Source organism: Eleginops maclovinus, chromosome 9 (assembly GCF_036324505.1).
Source record: "Eleginops maclovinus isolate JMC-PN-2008 ecotype Puerto Natales chromosome 9, JC_Emac_rtc_rv5, whole genome shotgun sequence".
Classification (NCBI taxonomy): domain Eukaryota; kingdom Metazoa; phylum Chordata; class Actinopteri; order Perciformes; family Eleginopidae; genus Eleginops; species Eleginops maclovinus.
The window spans coordinates 22,474,689-22,498,845 of NC_086357.1; the positions used below are offsets into that span (position 1 = coordinate 22,474,689).

General features: G+C 40.9%; 2 protein-coding genes across 2 annotated transcripts; both read right to left on the minus strand.

Moving 5' to 3' along the window:
- Positions 1–2,625: 2,625 nt before the first annotated feature.
- On the minus strand, positions 2,626–11,344 carry map2k2a (mitogen-activated protein kinase kinase 2a). The gene is made up of 11 exons (XM_063891627.1): positions 10,691–11,344; positions 9,844–10,054; positions 8,753–8,899; positions 8,567–8,644; positions 8,104–8,155; positions 6,002–6,126; positions 5,196–5,409; positions 4,933–4,997; positions 4,752–4,813; positions 4,546–4,591; positions 2,626–4,428 (listed from the first exon to the last, which is right to left on the minus strand). Exons 1-11 carry the CDS (start codon positions 10,777–10,779, stop codon positions 4,318–4,320), a joined length of 1,200 nt encoding a protein of 399 aa, XP_063747697.1. The 5' UTR covers positions 10,780–11,344; the 3' UTR covers positions 2,626–4,317.
- Positions 11,345–12,619: 1,275 nt separating this feature from the next.
- pias4a (protein inhibitor of activated STAT, 4a) lies at positions 12,620–23,564 on the minus strand. Its single transcript, XM_063891566.1, has 11 exons — positions 23,458–23,564; positions 21,422–21,803; positions 21,220–21,304; positions 21,074–21,115; positions 20,752–20,842; positions 19,517–19,645; positions 17,942–18,047; positions 17,707–17,780; positions 17,370–17,530; positions 16,201–16,352; positions 12,620–15,991 (listed from the first exon to the last, which is right to left on the minus strand). The coding sequence occupies exons 1-11, from the start codon at positions 23,482–23,484 to the stop codon at positions 15,726–15,728; spliced, it is 1,515 nt and encodes a 504-aa protein (XP_063747636.1). The 5' UTR covers positions 23,485–23,564; the 3' UTR covers positions 12,620–15,725.
- Between the last annotated feature and the right edge of the window lie 593 nt (positions 23,565–24,157).

A 24,157-nucleotide genomic window follows, 5' to 3' on the forward strand; every position in this document is an offset into this window, starting at 1 on the left:
CTCCCTTTCTCTCTCTCTCTCACTCACTCTCACTCCCTCTCTCTTAAAGAAACAGCATTCCCCCTCCGTCTCCTCTCCCTCCTCCCTATGTAAAGCAAAAGTAAAGTGGAAATGTATTTGCGCTCAAAAGTGGACAGTTGTCAAAGTCGTAAACTCCAACAGAGACGACACAAATCTTTAACCCATGCTGTTCCCTCTCTGTGGTTTTAACATGAATGTAAGCCAATGTGTGCATCTCTGGACACTCAAATGTTAGTTTAAGAGTTGTAGTTTGTGTCAATTCTTCTCAACCGTCTCATCTCTCACTGCTCCTTTCCTTTTCAATGTGAGTAGAGTCGCACCCACCCATCCTATTGCCTGAGGTCATGGTGTCCCACCCCAAAAGCAAGCCATGGCACATTCCAGCACATACAGTAGGGGCTGCCAGCACCCCCTTCATGTACTTTCTGGCTCAACCTGGTCTCTGCACATAATACCTACCAAGCTCCAACAGGTGAGGCATCAGAGAAGACATTAGTTAGTTGAAAAATGACTTACTCAGTTCAGGAAATCGTTCCCATGGGAAAATTAGAGCAACTGCACTTAATGTTGCGCCACTTTCAACCACCCACCCCCACGCCCCCTCAGTAAGTGCAAGCCAGCCATTGTGCCATGGAGTGGGATTTAGCACAAGAAGTATTCAATTGATTCTGCACATTAAACCATCCCAACACACCTCTGAAAACACGGTCTGTAAGTCATTTAATGAACACAATTACTACATAAAACTTACTTTTTACAAGGATGATGCGTGTGAATTGTTTCTCTTTGGCTCCAGTCTCAGAGGGGTCATGTCCCAAAGTGCAGCATGGCTTGACACTGGCTTTGCAATGCAGAGATAACCATGCAGGTTGACAGGGGCTTTTGGCAGGGTGAGGTAGTGACACACCCTCTGCCTAGAGGGCACTATAGTCACTGTCTCTGTTTAAGCACAGGGAGTCACAGCTCTCAAACTGAAGAGACACACATAAATTGCCGTATTTGGAGGTTTGGTGCCATCACTTGCTATAATTTGCAAAGCTAAATGAAGAGGATGCAGGTGGATAAGTTACATCCTAAGTCACATGAAGACAGCAGGACATACACTTTGACATAAAAACACAATATTTACGAAAGTTGCCCTCTATTCAGTTTTGGCCAAACTACCCATACTCAGAATTAGTTTAGCCTATTGGAGTCTAAAGTGATGCCAGACATTTTTGTGGCTATGTTGTCTTTCAGTCAAATACAAAATGCTCCTCTTTAAGTCCAGACACCCCATGTCAAATGTGTGTTTGACCTTACTATCGGAATTATGGTTTTGAATAAAACTGGCTCAAAGAAGGAGGCAGTTAGGTAGGGTGACCAGATTTGAGGTGGCGGAAAAGAGGACACTTGCGATTGTTGGGGGGTGGGGGGAAGCGCCAGTCAATTTAAGTACACGTTTAATGGTCCCAACAGTGAAAACCGGGCGTTTTCATGAATTTATAAAAACCCCCCACTTGCGATTGTTGGGGGGTGGGGGGAAGCGCCAGTCAATTTTTAATGGTCCCAACAGTGAAAACCGGGCGTTTTCATGAATTTATAAAACCCCCCCGGACGCTCCGGACAGGACGTAAAAAGAGGACATGTCCGGGCAAAAGAGGACGTTTGGCCTAAATTAGGCCTAACAAGAATCCCCGTTTTCAAATCAGTGTTTGATGACTGAAAGAGTCATTAATCAGTGGTGGAAAGTAACTAATTACATTTACTGAATAACAATTCCGAGGGGAATTGTTGTTGACCAAATGTACCTGATAACTTTATCTACTAGTATCTTTGTTCTGATTGAAAATACAAAATATAGGCCTAGCCAACTCACCAAGGACATGGGATTGATGCCCTGGTGAAATTCACAAGCTAGACAGGCTACAGCAAAACGTACATTTAAAAAATAATAATCTTTATGTACATATGAATGCATTATTAATGTGTAACATTTTGATTGCAGGACTTTTACTTGTAGTTCTTGCCGCCCCTGTGATTTCAATGTGCCTGTGACGGCTATAAGCTAACGTTAGCTTAATTTGATGGTAAACTGCATTGGCGCCAAAGAAAAATTATATACATGTAATGGAAACAAAACATTAATTACCAAAAGAAAGCCAGACATGGTCGTCCTCCGTCTTCCACACTATGTGTAGTCCGTTTAGTGAAAGCTAGCTAACTGGTACGAGCTGTAAACTTCGCTAACTGGTACCCAGGTTGCGACGGTTTCCTTTACCTTGCACGCTGATACTTCGACGGATTCGATTTTGTCAGCCAATCAGACGAGATCACATTTTAGATGAATAGAATCAAAGTAGATTAATCCGAATGACAACCATTTCTATGTATCATAATCATGAATCAAGAAAAATATTATAAAATAGAAAATCTCGTTAAAAATGTAGTTTGCAAATGTGTAACAGTATGTGTTTCTTCATGGTTGTCTGTGCAGTAAATATTCCTTTTTGAAAGGGGATGTAAATGTATCGTCACAATTTCAGGTAAGTCATTCATAGACTTAGCTACATGGAAATGACTGAGTGAATATCAATAGTTGTCATGAATGAAAACAACTTACAGTACATTCACAAATAAGTTTTATTTTAATCTTTTTTATACATTATAACCATATCCAACACGTTTTTATATTATAATATGACTCTTCTCCCTTGTCATTTACATAAATCAAAATTTTGTATATTAAGACTGCAAAATAGTACTCCTGTAATTATTGTATATAGCTTTGTACACATACAAGTGACAATGCATTCATTTTGCTCTAAACAAATGCACATTTTTGGGGAAATAAGAAAGGGAAGCCATAAGCAGAGAGAATACAAGTGCTCTAGCAAAACGGCAGGCTAGCAAGTAACACCACCATCACCATGTGACCAACACTGACCTAGGTTAAAATGCTCAGTCATACCCTCTGCAGTACTGGAAACATCTGAAGTTCCACTTAAACTTTGGGTTTTATTTTTTCCACAATTAATTCGGTTAAATCACAGGGAGGTTTTCAAATGTATTTCAACCCACGTCTTTTCCCAAAAGCATGCCTCTAGGCTGGAGTGTCCCAAGAAAAAGCTTGGAGCGCCACACGTAGCAGTACAGTGAAAACATAACCAAATACACTTCAGGGGAAAGGACAGACCCAACAACAAAGAGGAAAAAATAGTTAAATTCCATCAACATGATTGAAATTTCATATTGACATTGCAGAGAATCAGGCTTTTGATAAAAACACCAGATAATCAACCTCTATCATGATCTTGGGAAATAAAATACACATTATTAGAAAGATAATAAACCATGCTATATCATCCCATGAATACATTTTGTTTTTCCTCAATGTCAATAACGACATTATGGCATAAATCAGGCCTCCACAGCATAGCGCCTCCTCCTGTTTGAGAGAGACAGTGTGGGATGGGCATGTATGTTGAGGAAACAATCAGAGTGTAGATCACTGAAGGAAATAAATGAAAACATTCAAAGTACACTGATATGATGTTCTTGAATGTGCATACGAAAAAGAAAACTGATCAGCCATTGAACAACTTTTAGTCATAAATTCTCTCTTTGGTTTGTGACAGTTTTCACAAAGTGATCTTTAGAGCGAACAGTCATTTACTGAAGAGTGAAAATGACTGTGTACACCGATTTGTCCTGCACTCTGCTAATACATGTTATAAATTACATATTGGTAATCGCATGGTCTCTGCAGAGAACGCTTTTAGTATATAGAATTATGACAAAGGGAATTTAAATCAGTATAGCAGGATTTAAATCAGCATAGCAGCATTCTTTGTTTTGAAATCAATAAAACAAATTAAGAATTTGCAAGGTGGTGATTTGTTTGGATTTCTTTGTTTTGAAATCTCTACAGCAGGTCATTTATTAAAATACAACCCCCATAAGCCATCCACTGTTGCCATAGAAAAGATTAATACAGAATATTCAACAATACAAAATAATTTTGTCAATCAATGCAATTTCAGATGACACATTGGCAGCCCCCTCAGTGCTTTACGTCCTCTGTAGTTGTGTTGAAAAGTGAACTACGGCTACCCTTTGACACTGGCATGGTGAAGCTGTGGTCTTACAGTACAATGACTCAAAGGGCCCTGCTGCTGGTGAGGAAATAAATGGGGGGGGGGGGGCAACCCCATTTCACCCATGAGCAAGAGGGGAAAAGTGCCAATGTGAGTGATGGCTTGTGTACGTGTATGCAAGCAAGACCCCAGGGAGTGTCAGTGCAGTGGGGGGCCCGGGTCACTCAGTGCCGCGGGTGGGAGTACTAGGCTGGTTTAGGCCCATGGTTTTGCACAACCAGCCGGCAAAGTCCACTTCCTCCACTTCTGAGCGTTTGATGAACGTGTGACTCTGAAAAAATCAAACAGGAAGGAAAACCATTGCTTGTACTGCTAGCATCACTAGCACAGAAAAATAACCAGGTAATCAAACTATGAGATGAATAATAATTCAAGCTCAGGTACCCACCATCAACATCTTCAGATCGGCCCTCTCAGCTGGGTTTTTGATCAAACTGCAGACACAAATGACACCAACAGATTACTCTCATGAGAGACTACAGACCTGTTTCCGTCAGTGAAATGTTTTCAAACACTGACTGGCTTCCAGCTAATTTCAGTCAACACCAACTTCTGTCTGTTGCTCACTCTACAAATGTCATTGTCGATGCTCACCATTTTGTCACAAAGTCTTGGAAGTCATTGGTGTAAACCCCAAGTGGCAGTTTAGGTGGCGGCTGAAGAGAGACAATAATCAAAAAGGGTAAAAAAAACTGTACAATTTATGTAAACATACAATGAGAGATTGTTGTGTAAAGAGAGATGAAAATGTGTGTTCATCAGTGCTTTCTCACACCTCATTCACAATGTAGTCCAAAAGTTCAAAGATGGCCATGGCTGGTCTACTGTCCATCCCATGTCCTGTGGAGTAGCATCATTACATGGAAACAATTATAATACACTTTCTCAAACAAATACATTTCCGTCATAATATAAGCGAGTTATTTTATTCAAGGATATTTAAAAGCTTTATCCTGAAAACATGAGTGTAAAATGCTGACAATGCTTAGCTGGTTAATATCTAAATGCGAGTTTGGAAATGTTTTCTGTGTGTCCTACCGCTCACGGGCCGGCCTGGTGGTCTGGGCCTCTGCATGTTGGTGTGAGGCTCTCCCTCGGCCCCGTCCATAATGGCCCGTCCGAAGATGTTCTCCAGCTCTTTGGCGTCTGGAGGGGGGATGGGGTAGCGGCCAATTGCCAGCTCCACCAGGGACAGACCCATGCTCCACACGTCAGACTGCACCGAGTAGTGTGTGCCCTGCAGTCTCTCCGGCTGTTGAGAAACACACATCTACGTCAGAGGGGAGCGGGGAGAGCCAAGATGTCAGGCAGGAGAGAGGGTTGGGCAGAGGGCTGGGTGGGAAAAACACAGGAAGTGGTGGGGATGGATAATGGGAGGGGGCCGGTATGGCAAGAAGAGTTGGGGTGTGGTAAGGGCAAAAGGACAGAGGATGGGTGGGTTTGGCAGGAAATGAAAAGTAGCTTTGGACCGCTTAAGGTAGAAGGATGAGTAAAGACAGGTGTGTGTTGGGATTTACGATCAAAGGTCTCTACAGCACTGGTGTTTTGTGGGTACAGGATGGGACAGACAGGCAGCTTTCAGCACTGCCCCCACCAGGTGTCTAAGAGTATGAGGGGGAAAGAAGGACGAGAAAGAGCGAGCACAGTTGCCTCACTCGTTGCCAAAGAACCCTTTCCTGGGCACAGCCCTCGGTTCTTGGCAGGGGAGTGAGGGAGGGCCAGGGTAAGGAAAGGCAGAGGGCGGGGCCTTGAGAACAAGAGCAATGTGAGAAAAGAGGAGAAGGAAAGTGGGGATAGGGCCAGGGGAAAAGGGGTGGGGGCGCAGGCCTGTGGAGCTGACTCACCGACATGTAGGAGCGTGTTCCAACAAAGGAGTTGGCCATGGAATCTATGAGCTGGCCACTCACACCGAAGTCGCACAGCTTGATCTCCCCGCGAGAGTTGACCAGGATGTTGGAGGGCTTGACATCTATGTGGCAGAGGGGACGTGAAGAATAGACAAATGTACGTTACATTTAAAATAATTAAAACGCGTCTTCATTCACATCTCATATGTTGTCCATACTCGACGTAGTGCTACCATTTTATCTAGACATCAGGATGAGAGGCGAGTGGAATATAATAGGGAAATGTGTATAAAGTATTGACTGTTAATTGCATATGTTTTCATGCAAGCATAAGTTTACGTCTGAAAATCTCCAGGGACGCTAAAGATGTTCCATCTCATAACAGTAGTGTTCTCAGAGATAGAAGATATATGTATTTAAATGAAATGAGAATATTTTTGCTACATATTATGACTTTCGAAACAAACATTTAGACAACAGCTACCGTCTGCCATGAGGCCTGCGGATCGCCTGCACAGCACGCACGCTTTATCTGCGGTGCCGTGTTAATCGAGCAGAAGAGAAAACTGTAACATCTAAAGCTGAGTCCGTTATAAACAAGACTCGGTGCTCCACATATACCGCTCATCACTGAAAAACATCCTGCGAAATAATGGGGTAAAGACTCAGCCCTGCAATCTGTCCTCTGTGGTGTGACAACCCCCCCCCCCCCCCACCTACCAAGGACATGTGAAGAGTGTCTCAAAGAAATGGCATGAAAGAGCGGGAGAAGGATGGAGGGAGACACGGAGGGAGGGGTCAGCAGGGCGCGGCTGCTGTATAATCACATCTGAGAGGCTGTAATTACCGCCTGAGCTCACAGACAACTGTCCTACTACCACCGACCCTTTAGCGCAGGGAGACTGCACTATGCAGGTCTGAATGTAAGAGTGCTTTTCAAAATCACACCCATTGTTGCTCTCTGGTGTGCTATGGAAAACTGGCTGCCTTAGACTCTGCTATGGTGTCTCTTTATTTGAATGCAAAAATAATGGGTTTTACCAAGGATTGTTGTCGCAATGCTTCAAATTTATATGATGAGGAACTTGAGATATTGTGAAACAAAAGCTTGCCTTGTGGTGAGCATGCTAAGTGTGTTGATGCAGTGCATATGGAGGAAAAAGCATGAAGACAATTCATTTAAAAAATGTAATGGAAAAAGGACACGGACAACTGGAGACAGTGTAGTTACTGTGGGGTATTAACTAAAAACAAAATGTTCATAGACATTCAGAAATAGCAATTATACCTAAGTGTTTGCGCCTGTTTCTAAGCAGGCTTAGACAGGGCCTAAATCTCAGCTGGTTGCTTCACAAGCATTAGTAAAACGTAGCCACCACTAACACAAAGGGTGAAACTCTATATCACGCCACAACAAAACTCCATTAACACATCTACAATGTATTTTATCCAAATAAGATTGCTTTTGTGCCATATCAATATATAGTAAATTCCCTTTTTTATTTAACTAAATATCTGCCAAGAAAGGGTATATCCCAATAATAGGAAGAATTAATTAAAAACAGGCTAATTTGCTTTCGTCTTATACCCTCTGGTACTGATTAACTACTGCGGCGAGGTTATAAGAAGTCAGTGTGCTCATTACAATTTGGCAATAAAAATCCTACTTTGAGAATTTAAATGATCAAAAATACAATTAATTAAAATCATTAGCTTAACGGTCTTCCTAGACCACATAATACACAGTTGTGAGCCTGTAGTGAAAAACTATTAGAGTGTCATGCTCACTCACCGCTATGTCATAAAATATAATTGGGAGTAAATCCATCGACATTTTTTGTGATCTTGTTCCCGGGATTTCTGAAGTCAAACACTCTTCGGTTTGAAAAAGGCAACGTGGTTTTAGCATTATTCATTCTGAAGGCACTGAGACTTTAATATCCACATCATTCCTCATCCGCACAACTCAGAAATAGTGTAATCACTTATTTAATTTTCTTAACTGCACTCTGAAGCTCTTGTTCTGCAGTAATATGAAAATGTTGCTGCAGGGATTTTGAGAGTAATTGTAATTTATTGGGACAAGTGAGCCTCCTTACCTCTGTGCATGATCTGGTGCTTCTCCCGCAGGTAGGCTAATCCCCTCAAAACCTGGAGAGGAAACATAAATTAAACATATGACAAAAAAGTATATAAGAGCCAAATCGAAGGTATATGGAACACATTAAGAGATACGCTTCTTGCAGTTATCCAGTTAAAATTTTGAAAAAAAACCAACATTATTATCCGTTTACAGACTTTAGTTATTTGGGTAAATTACAGAAATGACTCAAGCATGACTATACGACGCTAGTTAAGAAACACCAAAAGAGACAAGATAAACAGTGCAATCTGCAAAAACATGTATAGCAACAGGCTTTAACAATTCTCAATTCCATGCAACATTTAAACTGTAACCCATTTCAAAATGATCAACTTAAAATTAAAACTTAGAAAGACAGAAACAGACAAACATGTTTAACTATACATGTTTAAATTCAACAGAATAAGTGTGATACGTACAGCTATGCTAACTTTCCCCAGAATTTCTTCTGGGATTCGTCTGGCTTCCTTCAGGACCTGGTCTAAGGATCCACCATCCTGTAGAGGAGAAGTGGCAGATTTAATTTTTTAAAACAATTAAAACACTACAAGACCAAATACTGCTATCAATTCTATGTCAATGATTAGATGGCCCTGCCGTCTCACCATGTGCTCCATACAGATGCTGATCTCTCCATCGCTGTAAAAGGCCCCATAGAAGCCCACAATGTAGGGGGAGTTGCATTCATGCAGCACCTGCAGCTCTCTGATAATCTGGTTTCTGATGGCAGGTTTGATTTCCAGGTGGATCAACTAAAGAGGGAAAGTATGAGAAAATAAACGGCTGTTCTGACAAAAACAAAACAGGAAGCATTCACATCATTCCCCGATGGCTTAATATCTCATGGGAACACATTTCAGAGGTGGTGGTGGATAAAGCCAGACTATATCTCTATGCGGTTTGTCTGTGTGTAGTAACACTTTTGAGATAGTACTACAAGAGACAAAGTGAGTCTACATACACGTCTTAAAATGTACCGCCACTCATAATCAGAAGGATCACAATATAGCAGAGACAAGTTATTTCATATTTCCAAATTGTTTCTCAAGATTTGCAAAACTGTTAGGGGCGAAAAAATTGGCATGTCACTACACACTTAAGGGCTTAACAGTCTCTACAAGATTGTGCTTGCTTGAGGAGCTGCTGCAGAGTCTGTACGTTCCCAATAACTTTCTGACTTGTTAACATAACACTACACCTTTTCATTATGACCAAATTAGGGGAGGAAATGGACTAACCAAAAAAAATTTGAGGGATTGTTGTTGAATTGTTTAAAAAACAATCAAGATGAAAATAAAATTGAGACCATTTTTTAACTATGACGCATTGCTAGTTTACTCTCTCAAACACATTTCTGGTACTAATGTATTTACATTTCTGTCTGACTTATCATGTTTAGGGCACTGGTGATTTATCTGTGGTATTGGCTTAGATATTAGCTTATGACCTGCCTTTCAAAATTCTAATTTATGTTAAGAAAACCTGACCTGTGTGAATTCTTGTATAATTTTGGTTAAGGGGACAGGGTTGGGTGTTCTCTCACAGAAAGTCAGTGTGCTTTACGTAAAAGTGGGTGTAGTAAAGCAAACCACCAATCCTGATATGCAATGATAATCTAAAACACGTCTGGAATGTGTTTTGATTTAGCTGCCTCCAACTCCCTGCATCAAAAAATTCAAACAATGTTAGCTATCACCTTTCGGGCCATGACCAAACCCGAGGGTTTGTGGCGGACTTTGTTGACCACTCCTCCATTCCCGGCGCCCAATTCACATATGGGGTCAAAATCCTCATCCTTCAGCTCCCCAACTTGAGCTTTCTGGGTGAGAAAGGCCTCCAGTCGTTTCCTCTGTTGCTCATCCAGGTCCAACTCACCCAGTTTCTTTTGTAAGGCCTCAAGGTTGGCTCTGTGAGGAGATGTGTCAGTAGAGATTAACAACCAGACAAAGGAAGACATAAAGGACACTGAAGGGATATTTAACCATGCTGTCTAAATGGTTGTGATTATTGTAGGCAATGCTTGGTGATTACATACACACTTTAGTGTACACGCATTAATAAACAATCTCTCCTAATCGTGTTATCACCAGACCATAACAATTGAGTTTATTGTGTTATTTAAGTTAGAATAACGTACAACCAGACACAAAATAAAAATACATTCATCAGAAGGTAAACTACATCAAATATAATAAATAAATAATACATAATTATTGTAGTGTAGTGACAATTCTTCATACACACATCTGAGTTCATTTTAGGTACTTACATACACTTCTTATTTGGTAAAAATGTAAGACTCAACCTCATTTAAGACCATGACGATTGGGGTTGTATTAAGGCATCTATCATCATGAATATAAACAGATAAAAATAGATAACAGAACACAAACTGGTGTCATCACATTGGAAATAAGTGGTGTAATGCTAATTGCAGGTGTTGTTTGTCACAAACTACTTCCAAAATGCAGTGTTGTACAATATTCACAACCTTTAAACTAATGAATTATACCTTCTCTTTAAATCACATCAGCAGTACTCACTCAGAAGCAGCATCGATGGTGTTGGAGGTGGCCTGTCCCTCCCCGATGGGCGTTATGTTCAGGGGAACGGGTCTTCTTTTCGGAGCCATTTCAACAATTACAAACTACTTTCTCAAATAATGCACAAACCTGCAGTAAAGCTGAGAAACTGCTATACTATAGTTTTCCTGCTGAGAAACTCTTGTCTGAAAAAAGCAACAGGATCAGCTATTGGTGGCTAGCTAACGTTAGCAAAGTAAGTATACTTTCGATTGCATGTCAGTCAGATATTTGGGTATTTTTCTGTCATACCGAGATGCTTTTTAAAAAGTCAGCTCGTTTTCTGGTGCACCTATAGCTTTTGGAGTAAAAACATTTCTATTTTTCAGCTTTCTTCTAGGTTATCTACCTGCTGCTACTTGCCATTAGCCACTTAGCTCCTACTAGCTAGCACCAGTTCCAGTAAAAATCGTGCCCTGCGTCTTTGAGTCGTAAATGTGCCTCTCGCTTCTCACCGGGCCGTCTCGGGTTTACCCAAACACCAACTGGGCTTCTTCCCTCCGCGGGACCTCAGCTACAGATTCCTGCGTCTTTCAGTACCGGACACTGGGCTCTGAAGCGAAAGGGCTTTTGCTGTGTGTGGTGGTGCTTCAATATAGGAAGCAGCAGCTGCAGCATCAGACCTGTGTATGACAGGCAGAGCCCGTCGAAATATCGCGAGACTTGAGACCATCTGACTAGTTTATACGAGAGATGCAGAAATCCCATGGGAGATGTAACACATCTGCAGTTTGTGATAACAGCTCCAGTATGTTGTTTTTAATGAGATTAAATCACAGTTTAACAATATCTTATCTGACCCTTTTTATGTGTTCAAATGGCAGTCTGAAAACAATCTGCGCAGTACATCACTGCCACCCAGTGGCAATAGTATATCATGTGGAATGTATTGAAATGTGCTTAATTCACTCAAATACTTTGAGGTACTTGTTCTTAACGTTTGTATTTCATTTGATGCCGCTTTATTCTTCTACTCCACTTTATGTTAAAGTCACTATTGTACTTTTTTCATTTATTTGACAGCTTTAGTTTCTAGTTGCTTTGCATATTATTGGCTAATACAAAATATGAATCAACTCATAAATACACAATGACATACTCCAAAGTGAACTCAATCCTTCTGGAACAAATGTCCGTAGTTGAATATTAAATGTAAGTGGTGCTATGTGAAGCTGCAGGGATTGTAACACATCTTTACCGCGTGATGAGAGGAGTTGTGTAACATGTTGCATGTTCTTATCACTGGTTGTGAAATATCCAAAAGTTGTGGTTGTAATGTGCTTCATGTTGAGTTGAATAAATCTTGAGTATGTAGCCGGATGTATTTCCCCTAACTTAGCTTTGAATAAACAATTTGCATCCATGTTGCAACATAGAAATAATAATTTCCCACAACTTCTACAAAAGAGTTTTTGTGGTGGTATCTTTAGGTTTAAACTTTATCTCCTTCTCTTTTATGATATACGTCGAGGGGATACATTGTCTCCTAGGAAATGGTAGTTATACTTTACATTTAATTTTAGTGACCAAGTTGGTAAAAGGCAAATAATAGAAAAGCTACAAGTCTGATTAATTCATTAAATCACGTAACTTTACTGTAATGCAGTCTTTAAAACCAGGCAAAGACAACATATATAAAATATACAAAAGGTGGGATGAGATCTAGTCTCAGATCATGAATACAAAACATATACATGATATATCAATATATTGGTATTTAGCCTAGCACTTAAGACTAGACATGTTTTTTCCATTTCACTTTACTTAAGTTATTGAAGGCCCAACATTTTGAGAGACCTTCAATGATGGAAATAAGATGTAATGTTTTGCACCTATGTGGATCCAACCCTAATAAATACAGACATTCTAAAACAAAAACAACGGCAGACATGTTTTTAAGAATTGATTTTAATTAATTCCACACGTCAATAACAGCTGTTAGAATACGATCATTTGAAATTTTACAGTTTTACCCTCAACAGGCATCAAATGTGTCCCCATATCTGAGCATTTGGTACAGGACATGAACATCTTGACCTCCACCTCCCAGTCCTCTGTGGCATCAGCTTCAGGTGCTGCTGCGCTCATAAACAGCTTCTTATTGTCGGTTGCCATTGTGAACAACTGGAGGCGATTCAAGGCTTAATAAAATATTATTTTAATTTTATTGTCTTTTAATATGAACATGTAAAAAAACACAACAAACAAGACATTTACATCATGGATTGTAAGCCTCTGCCCATGCTACCTTATGCAGTATTATAATAAGAAGAGATGCCACTACCAAAAAGACCAGACCCTCAGCTCTCTCCAGCTCCCAAACACCTGCAGACGTTCCGGCTCAGGTCCAAAAAAATCAACCTGCCGTCTTTAACCATAAAAGGCAAGAAAAGAAAAGTTTAGGAGACGAGTTCAAATAATGACCTTCTTTACCTATCAACAAATGAACAATGTCATTGTTTAATATGTATAGCAGTTACTTACAAATACAGTTTGCCTTGTTAAAGACAGATTAGAGTTCTTTACATCATTTCTCTTCAAAGCGCCTTATATAGAAGATCCTACTCAGGGACAGACTGATGTATTACAACAGTATATTGATTCTATAAAGTGTGTCAAAAGGAGGAGAAAAATGGAAGATCAGATTTGACTCGACCTATTCTTTCAACATCAACCTTATCGGAGGATGCGCTAGCGACAGTGAGGCCCCGCATTAATGAGTAAATGTCATTTCGCTGCGTTTGTGAGGAAGGCAAAAGAAAACCAGATTCTGTGCAGCTGATCAAACTGCGACAGCGTGATGATAAGAGAGGGAAACATACAGAACTCATCGGAGTCACTACTCAACCACTTTCACATTTTCTGATTCCCACGCATGAGATGTTTGAGGACAACTGATCAAAATGGTCAGGGATCCTTGATTAATACCCACTTGAAGGCTTTGAAATAAATAAGCCTTAAAGTTGTGATGAAGCATCAGATGAAAGTGCATAAAGCTCTAGCCACATGGCAACATCTCTTCTTATCTTCGCGCAAACACTGATTACCTTCCTTCACACACGCACAACCTAAATTCAGCGTGGATATCTTTCTGAGAAACAGCCATCACATTCTGACGAAACTAGTGCAGGTGCAGAGGAATATTATTTGAAAGCCTACAGCATGTAGCAATTAAAGACCAATTCTACTCCAGCAAATAGATGTGACCTTATCTACATTGAACGGAGGCCGAGGGGATTGTTGGTTGAAGCGGCTCCACTTGTTCCAGACAAGACCGTTTGTAATCCAATCAATGACTTTAAGCGAGGTGGGGTTGCACTTATTGACACTTCATTAAGTTTCGTTGTGTCAGACATGCTGAATCCACCGTAGCAAAGTACTCTGAGTGGTGCTTTGACCCAGGTCGGATGCATTCAGAGGGAAGGAAAAAAAAGGAGTGTTCATCCCCAGCACCAGCCATTAGCCTGGACCAATTATAACACTCACACCACAGCAGAAGAGGAGTCCTGCTTTCTGCCACCAATAGCTTCTTTCGGCACACCAAATATCGTGTAGATTTACACATAACTGTTAAAAAATGCGAGGCATTTAAATAAATATGATACTACTTTCAGAGGGCACCAAAAGCATCAGAGAGCACTGTCAATTGCTTTTCCATTAATGTCCTTGACCGCACACTGTATTCTACATCCCTGTCCATTTCTGGAAAAACATCCTCCATGAAATAAAAAACACCATCTGTCAGACTGGGATCTCATCTGCTGGTCGGAGCTCATATAGCCTTAAAACTATTTAATCAAATCGTCACCACTCCCCCCCCCAAAAAAGGCACCAAAACCTCACAACATTTCCTGTCAGTGAATTCTTAAAATAGATTTTTAATTAATACGAATTACGTCAATTTGCAATGCTGATATATAAATCCTGTAACAGCACAATAACTGCAGTTGTGTTTTACAGAGTGGCATAATCCCACCCACAACCACTTGCCTCAGTGACACCTTCATTTAGCCTGGCTATCCACAAACTCCTTAACAAAAGGTGTTGTTGCTGCAGAGGGAACAAAGCTGAATGGAAAGATGGAATAAAACAGAAGAAAGGAAAGAACAATGTATGAAAACGTTATCTCCAGTGTAAAATTGGCTTCAAGGATCGATTCTTCTGTCCTCCACTTCTTTCTTAGCTACGCTCTGATCAGTCTGCTAAGTTTTTTTTATGACTGAGGTAGGTTCTCTTTAGCTAAAAGGACAAATAAAATGGAAAGCATTACACACTTGTGTTCTGCCCTTACATAATTAAAAAGGATATATTCCTGAAAAAAAAAAACCTTTCAAGCTTTGAAATAATTCTCTGGAAAAAGAAATAAACACAATAAGAGAAGTTTAAATTTGCATCACACTCCTGATATCTCTGCCTTCTCCTTCTGCACATTTTCAGGCCCTTACTCCATTTGTTGTCTCTGACCTTTTTACCAAAAACTGCAGAGGAGCTTCTGTTTTCAACTTGCCCGTTCATCACAAATGTGACAAAAATCTGAGACGTACACATCGAACGCCCATGGCTAAAAGAGCCTGGGATTCCAAGTCAATACAAAGAGAGATGAGGTGGTAGAGAGGGAATAGTCTGGAGAGAGAGATAGGATGAGGAGGGGGGGGGGGGAGCGAAGGGATGCACGATCCATTCAGTCTCTTAGGAAGAGGCGGGACGGTACAGATATTCACTGCAAGGTGACGGTTGGCCAAAAAGAGTAACTTCCAGTGGTGAGCAGTACAAAGAGGAATCCTCATCACTCTAGATTGAAGATTCTTTAACAGTGCATGATGAACTGTGTGTTTTCTGACTGGGTAGAAACCAGAGCTGCTAACAGGCTCCGACGTTTGGGAGTACGGGAGGGTCATTGCATCTCGTGGATTCCTGTGTTCCTGTCCTTCGAGCCCCCTGCCTCTCTGTCTGTCTGTGTGTGTGTGTCAGTCTATGAGGGGCGAGAGCTGTGGGGTCAGTAGGCAGTGACCAGGTCCTTGTCGTAGTTGTACCGGCCCCTCTTCGGGGCGGGACTGTCGGCGCTATCCTCAGTGTCCTCACTGTCTCCCCCTGCCCCAGCCCCTTCCTCCTCTGAGGAGGAGTCAAGAGTCAGATCTACCACCGCACCTCCTCCCGGCGCCCCAGGTCCTCCTGTGCCCCCCGCCACAGAACCGCTTCCAGATTTGCCCGTCAGGCTGGTGCTGCTGTGGGCCGGTGAATGACCGTTTGCTTCAGGAATGCCTGCAGACATGAAGGACATTTTAGAATGGAAACATCTACACTAATTAACGGACATCTACACGTCAAAACCAAACATTAAAATCCCTCTTGCGGGAACTTTTGGATTTTAGCCTTTCTAGACTTGAGATTGTAAGTAACACACTACAGGAAAGTGAAAACCCCGAAAAGCATCGTAGGGCCTCTTGAAATTGACAGGGCTTGTCACTCACATATATCAACAACAGGATAATCTGGTGTGTTGCTGCGTTCTCTTTCTCTGTCCCTCTCCTTTTCGTCACTGATCGGTTGCCAGGACCCGTCGGTTAAGTACTCGATCTCCTCAATGTCCTCACTCGTCTCCTTCAGAATCTCAGCTAGCAGCCTGAAACACACACTGCTGGTTAGAGGCGCCTCACAAAACAAACTTCACACCAGAGCAGGAACACAATACACTGAGCAGAGGTCAGCATGGGTTGGATTGCTTAGTTTAAAAATCACAATTAAAATACATGAAGAAAAACAAATGAAGCCATTTAATATCACCTGAATATTAATGCTGTAATAGCCTATTCCCCAAAACACCGCTCAATAACATTAAGTGATTAAACTGCTGAGACTGAAATCTAGACATGAGTTAAGCAGGGACTTTCACACAAGGAATGAAAATATACCTCGAGCCAAAACGTAACACAATGCGTTCAGTCTGAGTGAGAGTAAGGGTGTGCCTGTGAGTTGCTCACAATATGCAGGAAACTACATGCCCAAAGGGATGGGGATCAAAGTATTTTGTCACCAATGATTTTTTTATAAATTAAACTGCAGCTTTATTTGTGTTTACTGCTTTTCTACAGTGATACAAATATACAAAATTAAAAAAAATGCTGTTCAAAGGCTGTCCAACACACTGCAGACCAGTAATTGCTTAATATTTTGCACCTATACCGTAGGAGAAGCACGTTCTTTCATTTGTTGACAGAACAAATGACTATTTGTGTTGAGAATCACTTTGAGCAATGACTACAGTAAGAACCAAAAACTGTTGAGTCATCTTTAGTCCCACAATTACATGGTTCTCATCTATAGCCTTGTTACATCAAGTAAAATCAATAATAAGCCGCCAATTTCATAAAAAGTCAAATATTTGGGATTTTAAAACCTCAAGGCAGGTCAGAAAACAAGTCACAGCAGATAACCACCCGCTCATGCAAATGAAAACAGGTCGGTTTCAACTTGTTCTTAAAATGCACCCACTTCTGAGCAGCTTGAATATTTCTCCACACATTGACTTCAACGCACAGGTTGCTAGAATTACACATAAATTGTCAATTTCCAGAATTCTTTGAGGGGGAGATGGTGCTGCGGGGGCGGGACAAGTCAGAGCATGTTTCGGTCTCCTTACCCATCAATAGTTAGCAGTTCAAAGGGAGCGGGCTTGTCACAGACGGGGCAAGTCCATGTGGGCTTCTTCTCATTCATCTGCAAGAAGAAGACTGCGTCGAAACACTGAAGGTGGGCACAAGTTAAAACTCGACATGGCACACCGAGACGCATCTTCACCAACTGGGGAGAGGGAGGAGGGAGAACAAAGTCATGTTAAAGAGATCAAGCTTCAAAGTAGGACAAACATTTTTAAAACGGGTCTTTGGTACTGCTGAACTGTAACAGAAAGCATGTAAGACAACGAAACCTAACATATCCACATCTTCACATGTCAGGAATTATGGAAGTGTACTCACTGGACAGATGAGAGAAACCCGGAGGCCGGTGGTTGCGATTTCACTCTCTGGATCAAAGCGTAGTTTGTCTTGGACTATACATAAATGATAGACAAAGTAGAGAAGTGTCAGGGTAGTTGTACAGTAATAATAATAACGTTAATTAAACTCACAACACAGTTTCGAGTCTCCCTAGTGTAAAAAATCAAAGTCACTTTTGCATAACATCTTGGCAGAGTATGGAGGCAACACTTACTGCGTTCACGACAGCGTTCTGCACTCTCGACGGAGCAGAGCTTGAGTTGGCTGAAGAGGTCTGCGGCAGTGAAGACCCTCACTAGATACACTGCCACAGAGTACCGCTGAAAACACACATTCACAGGCTGTGAGCAACTACTTCAATATGAACCTTGAAGCCAGTTAAAAACAAGTGAGACTTACCCCACACAAGGCAAGTCTTCACTCTGAAACCGTCCTGATCACGTAAACGTATTAAACACAACATATCCTCTTTTCATTTTATGGGCACAAGTAGCGCAGCAAATTATTTCTTATAATGAATGGTAACCACATGTAGGATCTTTGTTATGAATCCTTAAACACTGGGAATATATAGAAGAAACGGTTTTTAGATGAAATGCAAATATGCCTCGATGCTTTTTGATGGACTGAAATCTCCCACTTGTGAGCCACCCACCAGGTTATGGACACATTGATTAAGTATGCCGAGCGATCAATTCTCTAAGCCTGTGTTCAACTTCAAACAAACTAAAAAAGGTTGTTTTGCCTGATTTGAATCAGTAACACTCTTCAAGTGAAACACCCTTCTAGTGCGGCTGTTGATTTAAAACTGCAGGTTTTTGATCATGTTGTGGGTTAAAGGAGGATGCTGAAATGTGTTCAAACCTTCATGACAGAACAGATCAATAATAACACGCCTCTCTCCCATGTCTGCATGGTAATTACACAAAGACTTGAGTTATCATGTAGCAACCAAAAGTTTAAATGCAAAAGCGACAGAATTCCCATTTTGTGTTTTTTCCCCAAACATTTGACTTTGGACAGTTGTCTTTCCAGTTTGAGTTTCCGGCGACGCACCTTGTGAACACAGGAATGCATCAGCAAACACTTGTCTCGGTTGTTTAGCTCCCCATGATGCAAATCAACAATTTAACACCAAGACTGCCGGAAGGAGAGTTTCCTACTCAAAGCTGGCTAACCAAGAAAATCTGTACTTGGATTTTATTTTTCTTTACCTTATTCAAAATCCACCTCCATTTGGTTGCCTGTTTATCAATTCCATTTTTATAATGTGTTTCTGCTGCATTTGCATTCAATGTTGTCTATTTTGTTTTGTAAAGCACTTTGAATTGCCGTTGGCTGAAAGGTGCTGTATAAATAAACTTGCCTTGCCTTGCCTGAAACCCTGAAGTGCACTGCACAAAATATCAAACAAAACTGCCAATGAGAGCTTTGATGCAGCCTACATTTTCTTCAGGGGCATTTAGGGCAGGCTTACTGTAATTTATAATGACTAGGGCATTACCAAAACTCTTGTATAAAGAAAACTGCACAGAAAAACCTGCTTAATTTCAATTTTCCCATCACTCATCCCTAATTTGTTTACATAGGAAGTGTATTCATCACACAGCTGCTTATCTGGATCTGGAACCTGCTGCAGCTAAAGTAGTGTAGCGCTCTGCCCTCAGGAGGTTTCTTTTTTAATTATACCATGCAGGACTAAGTTGCACACGTGATTAAATAAGAAAAAATATCATGTTCTAGCTTGAAATGATAAACCAAAACAGAAGACTCAGGATTAAACTCTGACCTTGCCGAAGTTTCCCCAGGTGACGGTGACTCTGTTGGTGACGCTGGAGAGATGCAACCAGGGAGTGATGTTTACCGGACGACAAGGACGGCGGGGCTCAACGCCGGGCTTATTAGAGGGGTAGTAGCCCTGAAAACACACACATACCAAATCACTATTCAAAGAATTCAAATATTATTGTAAACAAGTTGCTTTGGGGTAGTTGAAGGTTCACATGAATGTTACATTTCAGTCACTCCTACAGTGTTGTTGTGTTCTTCCCTACATGTGCGTCTCTGAATTATTCATGTTTATCTAATGCATACCAGCCAAGCAGGCTCTCTAACGATAATAATAACAACTGATTATGAGCCACTGTTACTAGATGGCACATTTGATGTGTCCCAATAACACATTTAGTTATTTTACTATAAGAACTGCAGTGGCCGAGGAAAGCTCTTTTTAAAAATCAGCCAGGTTTAAATGTATTGGGGTACCTTTGGCACGTTTACCCAGCTAATTGTTAAGTATGCTTTATATCCAATATTAAGCAGCACATTTTTTTGTCTTGTTCGGCTGACTTCTTCATCAGTTACCTTGCTATTGCTTATTCAAAGGCAGGAAGAGGACTATTTTTATTTTTGCCGTGTTGCCCACTTTGGGGGGTTATTATAAAAACATTGAATAAAAACACAATTGATATCATATCTGTCTATTGGCATTGCTTTGTTGTTGCCGAAAGGTAGTAAACAAATCTGTAACTGTTTCTACATTTGACTTCAAACACAACAACAAAGACTTGAGTTATTATGCTGCAACCGACAGCTAAAATGCAAAAGCGTCAGAATTTCCATTTTGTTGTTCTTCAAAACATTTGACTTTTGCCAGTTGTCTTTCTAGTTTGAGTTTCAGTCGACACACCTTGTGAACACAAGAATGCATCCGCAAACACTTGTCTCGGTTGTTTTTGCTTCCCATGTTGCAAATTAACAACTTTAACTCTAACCAAGAATACCTGTGCCTGGATTTTATTTGTCCTTGCATTATTCGAAATCCACCTCCATTAGGTTGACTTACTCATCCCTACGGTGCGTCCTGACACCAGCTTGACCGTGACCAGGCAGTATTCCTGAATTTGACACCCAAAGTAACTCAACCACTGTATTTAAAATGAATGACAGAAATTATTTGGCAAGCTCGGAGTTAGATTTGTACTCTGAAGTTGTGGCATGTCTCAGAGCCATCAATCAACTCACCGGCACATGACAGTAGGACTGGTTGACTTTGACAGCAATGTTGGGAGGATACTGGTCCTCTTGGACACCAATGGAGTCTGTGTAACAGATTCTGTAACAGAGACAAATACAAAAGAGAAAAATTAGCATCACTCGAGCATTAATGTACAGGTCAGATAAATGATTTAGATAATACAGGTTCAAAGAAGATGATAAAAAAGGGACATTTCAAATATTGCATAACATTTTTTTCCCTTTAGAATCTTTGGGGGAAATTAATACTAAAGCCCAGTTATATCTGAATTGCCTATTCAGTCTTCAAAGGGAATAAGTGGGGACTTACCTAAGAACCACTTGGATTGATCTGATTCCTGGACGAAGCTCTCTAAGAACATATAAAGGACATACATTTAAATCGAGCATTAGTTACAGAGTTTATAAATGTAGCTGATGTTAACAATGGAGATGCGGGGAAAAAGGTTTTCTTACGTTGCATTTCTGATCTGGTCTGCTTGGTTCGGTGTCAACTCAAATATGCATTGACTGTCCTGCAATTTCTCGTTGTTCTGAGCAACTGTAAATATTATTATAGAAAATGTATCACTAAAACTGCAAGACATGCAGACATAACATTGGTGCAAAACAAATGATTTCAATTCAGGAATACAGAAACTTCAAACGGTTTACTAACTTAGCTCTGTTGGTTGCAACAGTGTCTCCAAAGTTTGGTAGAAGGGCAGTGGCACCAACTTGACCTCCGCTGCAGGTGTGGTTATCTGTTTGGAAATGCCGTTGAGGTAGTCTGCGCCCTGAGAGGTGGCAGTGGGGGAGGAGCTGAGGGACGAGTATGCAACTGGGACGCCCTCTGGGCGCCTTGCAGCAAGCCAGCCGGATGTTTTGGGGAAGCGCGACTCGTAGAGCTGCCTGACATTCTTCAGGAGCTCCGGGCTGTATTCGGTCTGCACGAGCCTCAGCGCTCGCCCCACCAGATCCTGTTTCAGCCCACTTTTGCTTCGGCCCATCGAGGCCAGCAATGTCTGCAGGTCTGAGACCCGGAAACTTTTGACCATGTTCTAGAAGGAGGACAAGATAAAAATGAGAACCACAATACAGGAACAATAAAGTCTTTATACGAGTGATGTTTGAAGCACAATACCATAAATTGATACTTGATATTCAAAAACATTTACTACAATAGTGCTAACGTATTTGGTCTCTTGGTCTCTTGGTATCTTTTTCAATCATTTTAAGTTATTCTGCGTGTAGACTATTCATTATCTGCTTATGAAGGTACCTATTTCTGCTAGAAACAATCACTGAATAAGTTTGTAAACCAAAGTGGAAAATAAATTAAAGTGTATCAATGTCAATATTCGGTGAATTGTTTCAGTAATGTATCAACTTCTTTTAAAAACAAATGTCAAAATGAAATAGGAATTCATTGTGGAAAATCGTGTATAATAGCATAATATATAGCACAATAGTATTTTTTGACAATGACTGGCTCCATACATTATTATTTACAATTAATTTGTGTGCAATTAACATGAAATAAAAGTCTCAAACTATTAGATTCTTGCTCAAATTCGCTTGTCCTTCTTGATCTGACCACTGACAACAAGGCACAGCTACAGCCTGGAAAGTGAAAGGCATGACCCACCAAAGTCTGTTAAGCTTAAGGATATAAATCAACATATCAAAAACAATTACACAAAATGCAGTTATGTTACAATATGCTCCATAAATGATGGACACGATGTTTGTAAATAATATCTGATTTACTGTTAAATCATCGACTGTTTACGGGAGAACTCGTTTGTGGATCAGTAACAATCAAACTTCGAGCAGAAGTCAAAATATCATAAGCCCATAGTTTACTCCTCGATGAATGAAAGGATATATAAAGCAACCCAATGGATATCATACATATCGTTTATTCGGCAAGATGGGTTCCTGTTTCGATTAGCTACACTAACATGTCTACAGTGTTTACAAAATAAGTGGCGTCGGCTATTTTAAAACTAGGAACAAAACAAAAACAGCTTGCATGTGGAAGGATGTTTTTTTTTAAATTATGGTAAAAAACCTGAGCAATGTTACATGTTTTAGCTTTCTCCGACATTGTTTTACTGTGCATCAGTGGCAGAAATGCTTTGTGTCTAAACTACATTTGCACAAAAACGGGGCTGTCCATGAGGCATCTTATGGACGTGTTGTATGCAGCCAGAAAGGTTGCCATTTCTTTAGCCTCACTTGAACAATATAGCCTGTGCTAATCGGCAGGCTAGCTTCTCTATAGAGTGAGCTGTCGGTATTCAATCATGGCAACTGGACATTTTGACAGGTGCACATCTTCATAAACTAACTGGCTGAATACAAACAGACATCAAGCCAAATAACGTCAAATGGTAACGAGCAGGGAAGGATTTCTGGCAGCAACCCCCTCAAGTGTTTTTATGGTCACATCATTCATTTCTTCCCTTGAGAGCCAGCGTGAGGCTAGCCAAACCAACGCACTTGCCTGGTTAACATAACCTAGCAGGCTAGCTACGTTAGCAACAGAAGCTAGTTCATTTCGCCGTTAATGTAATACGTTGCATTTCTAAGAGCACGGGCTCGTAATCATATTGACACAAAGCCCACAGCTTCCCCTAGCCGGGTTGAGTTCTAAAACCACATTCCCGCACCTCCCTCCCATCAAACCAAAGCTAAACGAGCTCTACTTGCCATCGCTTCCACCAGTTCGGCCGCCATCTTCGTGCAGCAGTACCGCGAGAGTCAGAGACGACGACTAGTCTCTCACCAATGAAACACAGAGCCTGCTTTGATTGACGGCTTGCCTAAGCCAATCATAGTGCGTGTTTTTCCGGAGCCCGAAGAACTGTACACAAAGTGGGCGGGACAACCACGTTTTAAAGTTACAGTGCAACTTTTTAAAAAACACTAAGAGACAGGTCTCATTTCCACAATAGGCCTCAGAGTCAATTAATGATATCACGTGTCAATCATGTTTCATACACTTGACATTTCTGTTTAATAGTATTGAGATATTGAGAATGTGTGTGTTGAAAATTGCTTAAATTCAACATGCATGTAAAGCATGGTGTGTCAAGTGGATGAGGTCACATGGTGTGTTCAAGTCCCGTCCGAGCAAAATACTCCGTTTCGGGTCCTTCGTCCAGCCGGGACATGTGGAGGCATTGCTTTGTTTAAGGTATGTTCATAATTGAATTAAAACGTGTAATTACCGATATACGACTACAGGTAAAAGTGTAGAGCAGCAATACCCTGGCTGAACCCAATTTACAATTCTCTGTCAAGCTTTTTGCAAAATGGAAAAAATGGTATCATAAGGACACATGTATACTCCCTCTGGTAATCCAGCCCTGCTTTTACAGAAATCCCTCATATGTGGCAAAGAAATGGA

Coding starts and splice junctions, on each gene's coding strand:
- pias4a (XM_063891566.1), bottom strand. CDS start 23,484: ATGGCGGCCGAACTGGTGGAAGCGATG. Junction 19,646..20,751: donor AGTCCTACTGTCATGTGCCG/GTGAGTTGATTG, acceptor GTGTGTTTTCAG/GGCTACTACCCCTCTAATAA. Junction 15,992..16,200: donor TTATCCTGTTGTTGATATAT/GTGAGTGACAAG, acceptor TCATGTCTGCAG/GCATTCCTGAAGCAAACGGT.
- map2k2a (XM_063891627.1), bottom strand. CDS start 10,779: ATGGCTCCGAAAAGAAGACCCGTTCCCCTGAACATAACGCCCATCGGG. Junction 8,645..8,752: donor GCATCTGTATGGAGCACATG/GTGAGACGGCAG, acceptor TCTCCTCTACAG/GATGGTGGATCCTTAGACCA. Junction 4,429..4,545: donor CCGATCTGAAGATGTTGATG/GTGGGTACCTGA, acceptor TGATTTTTTCAG/AGTCACACGTTCATCAAACG.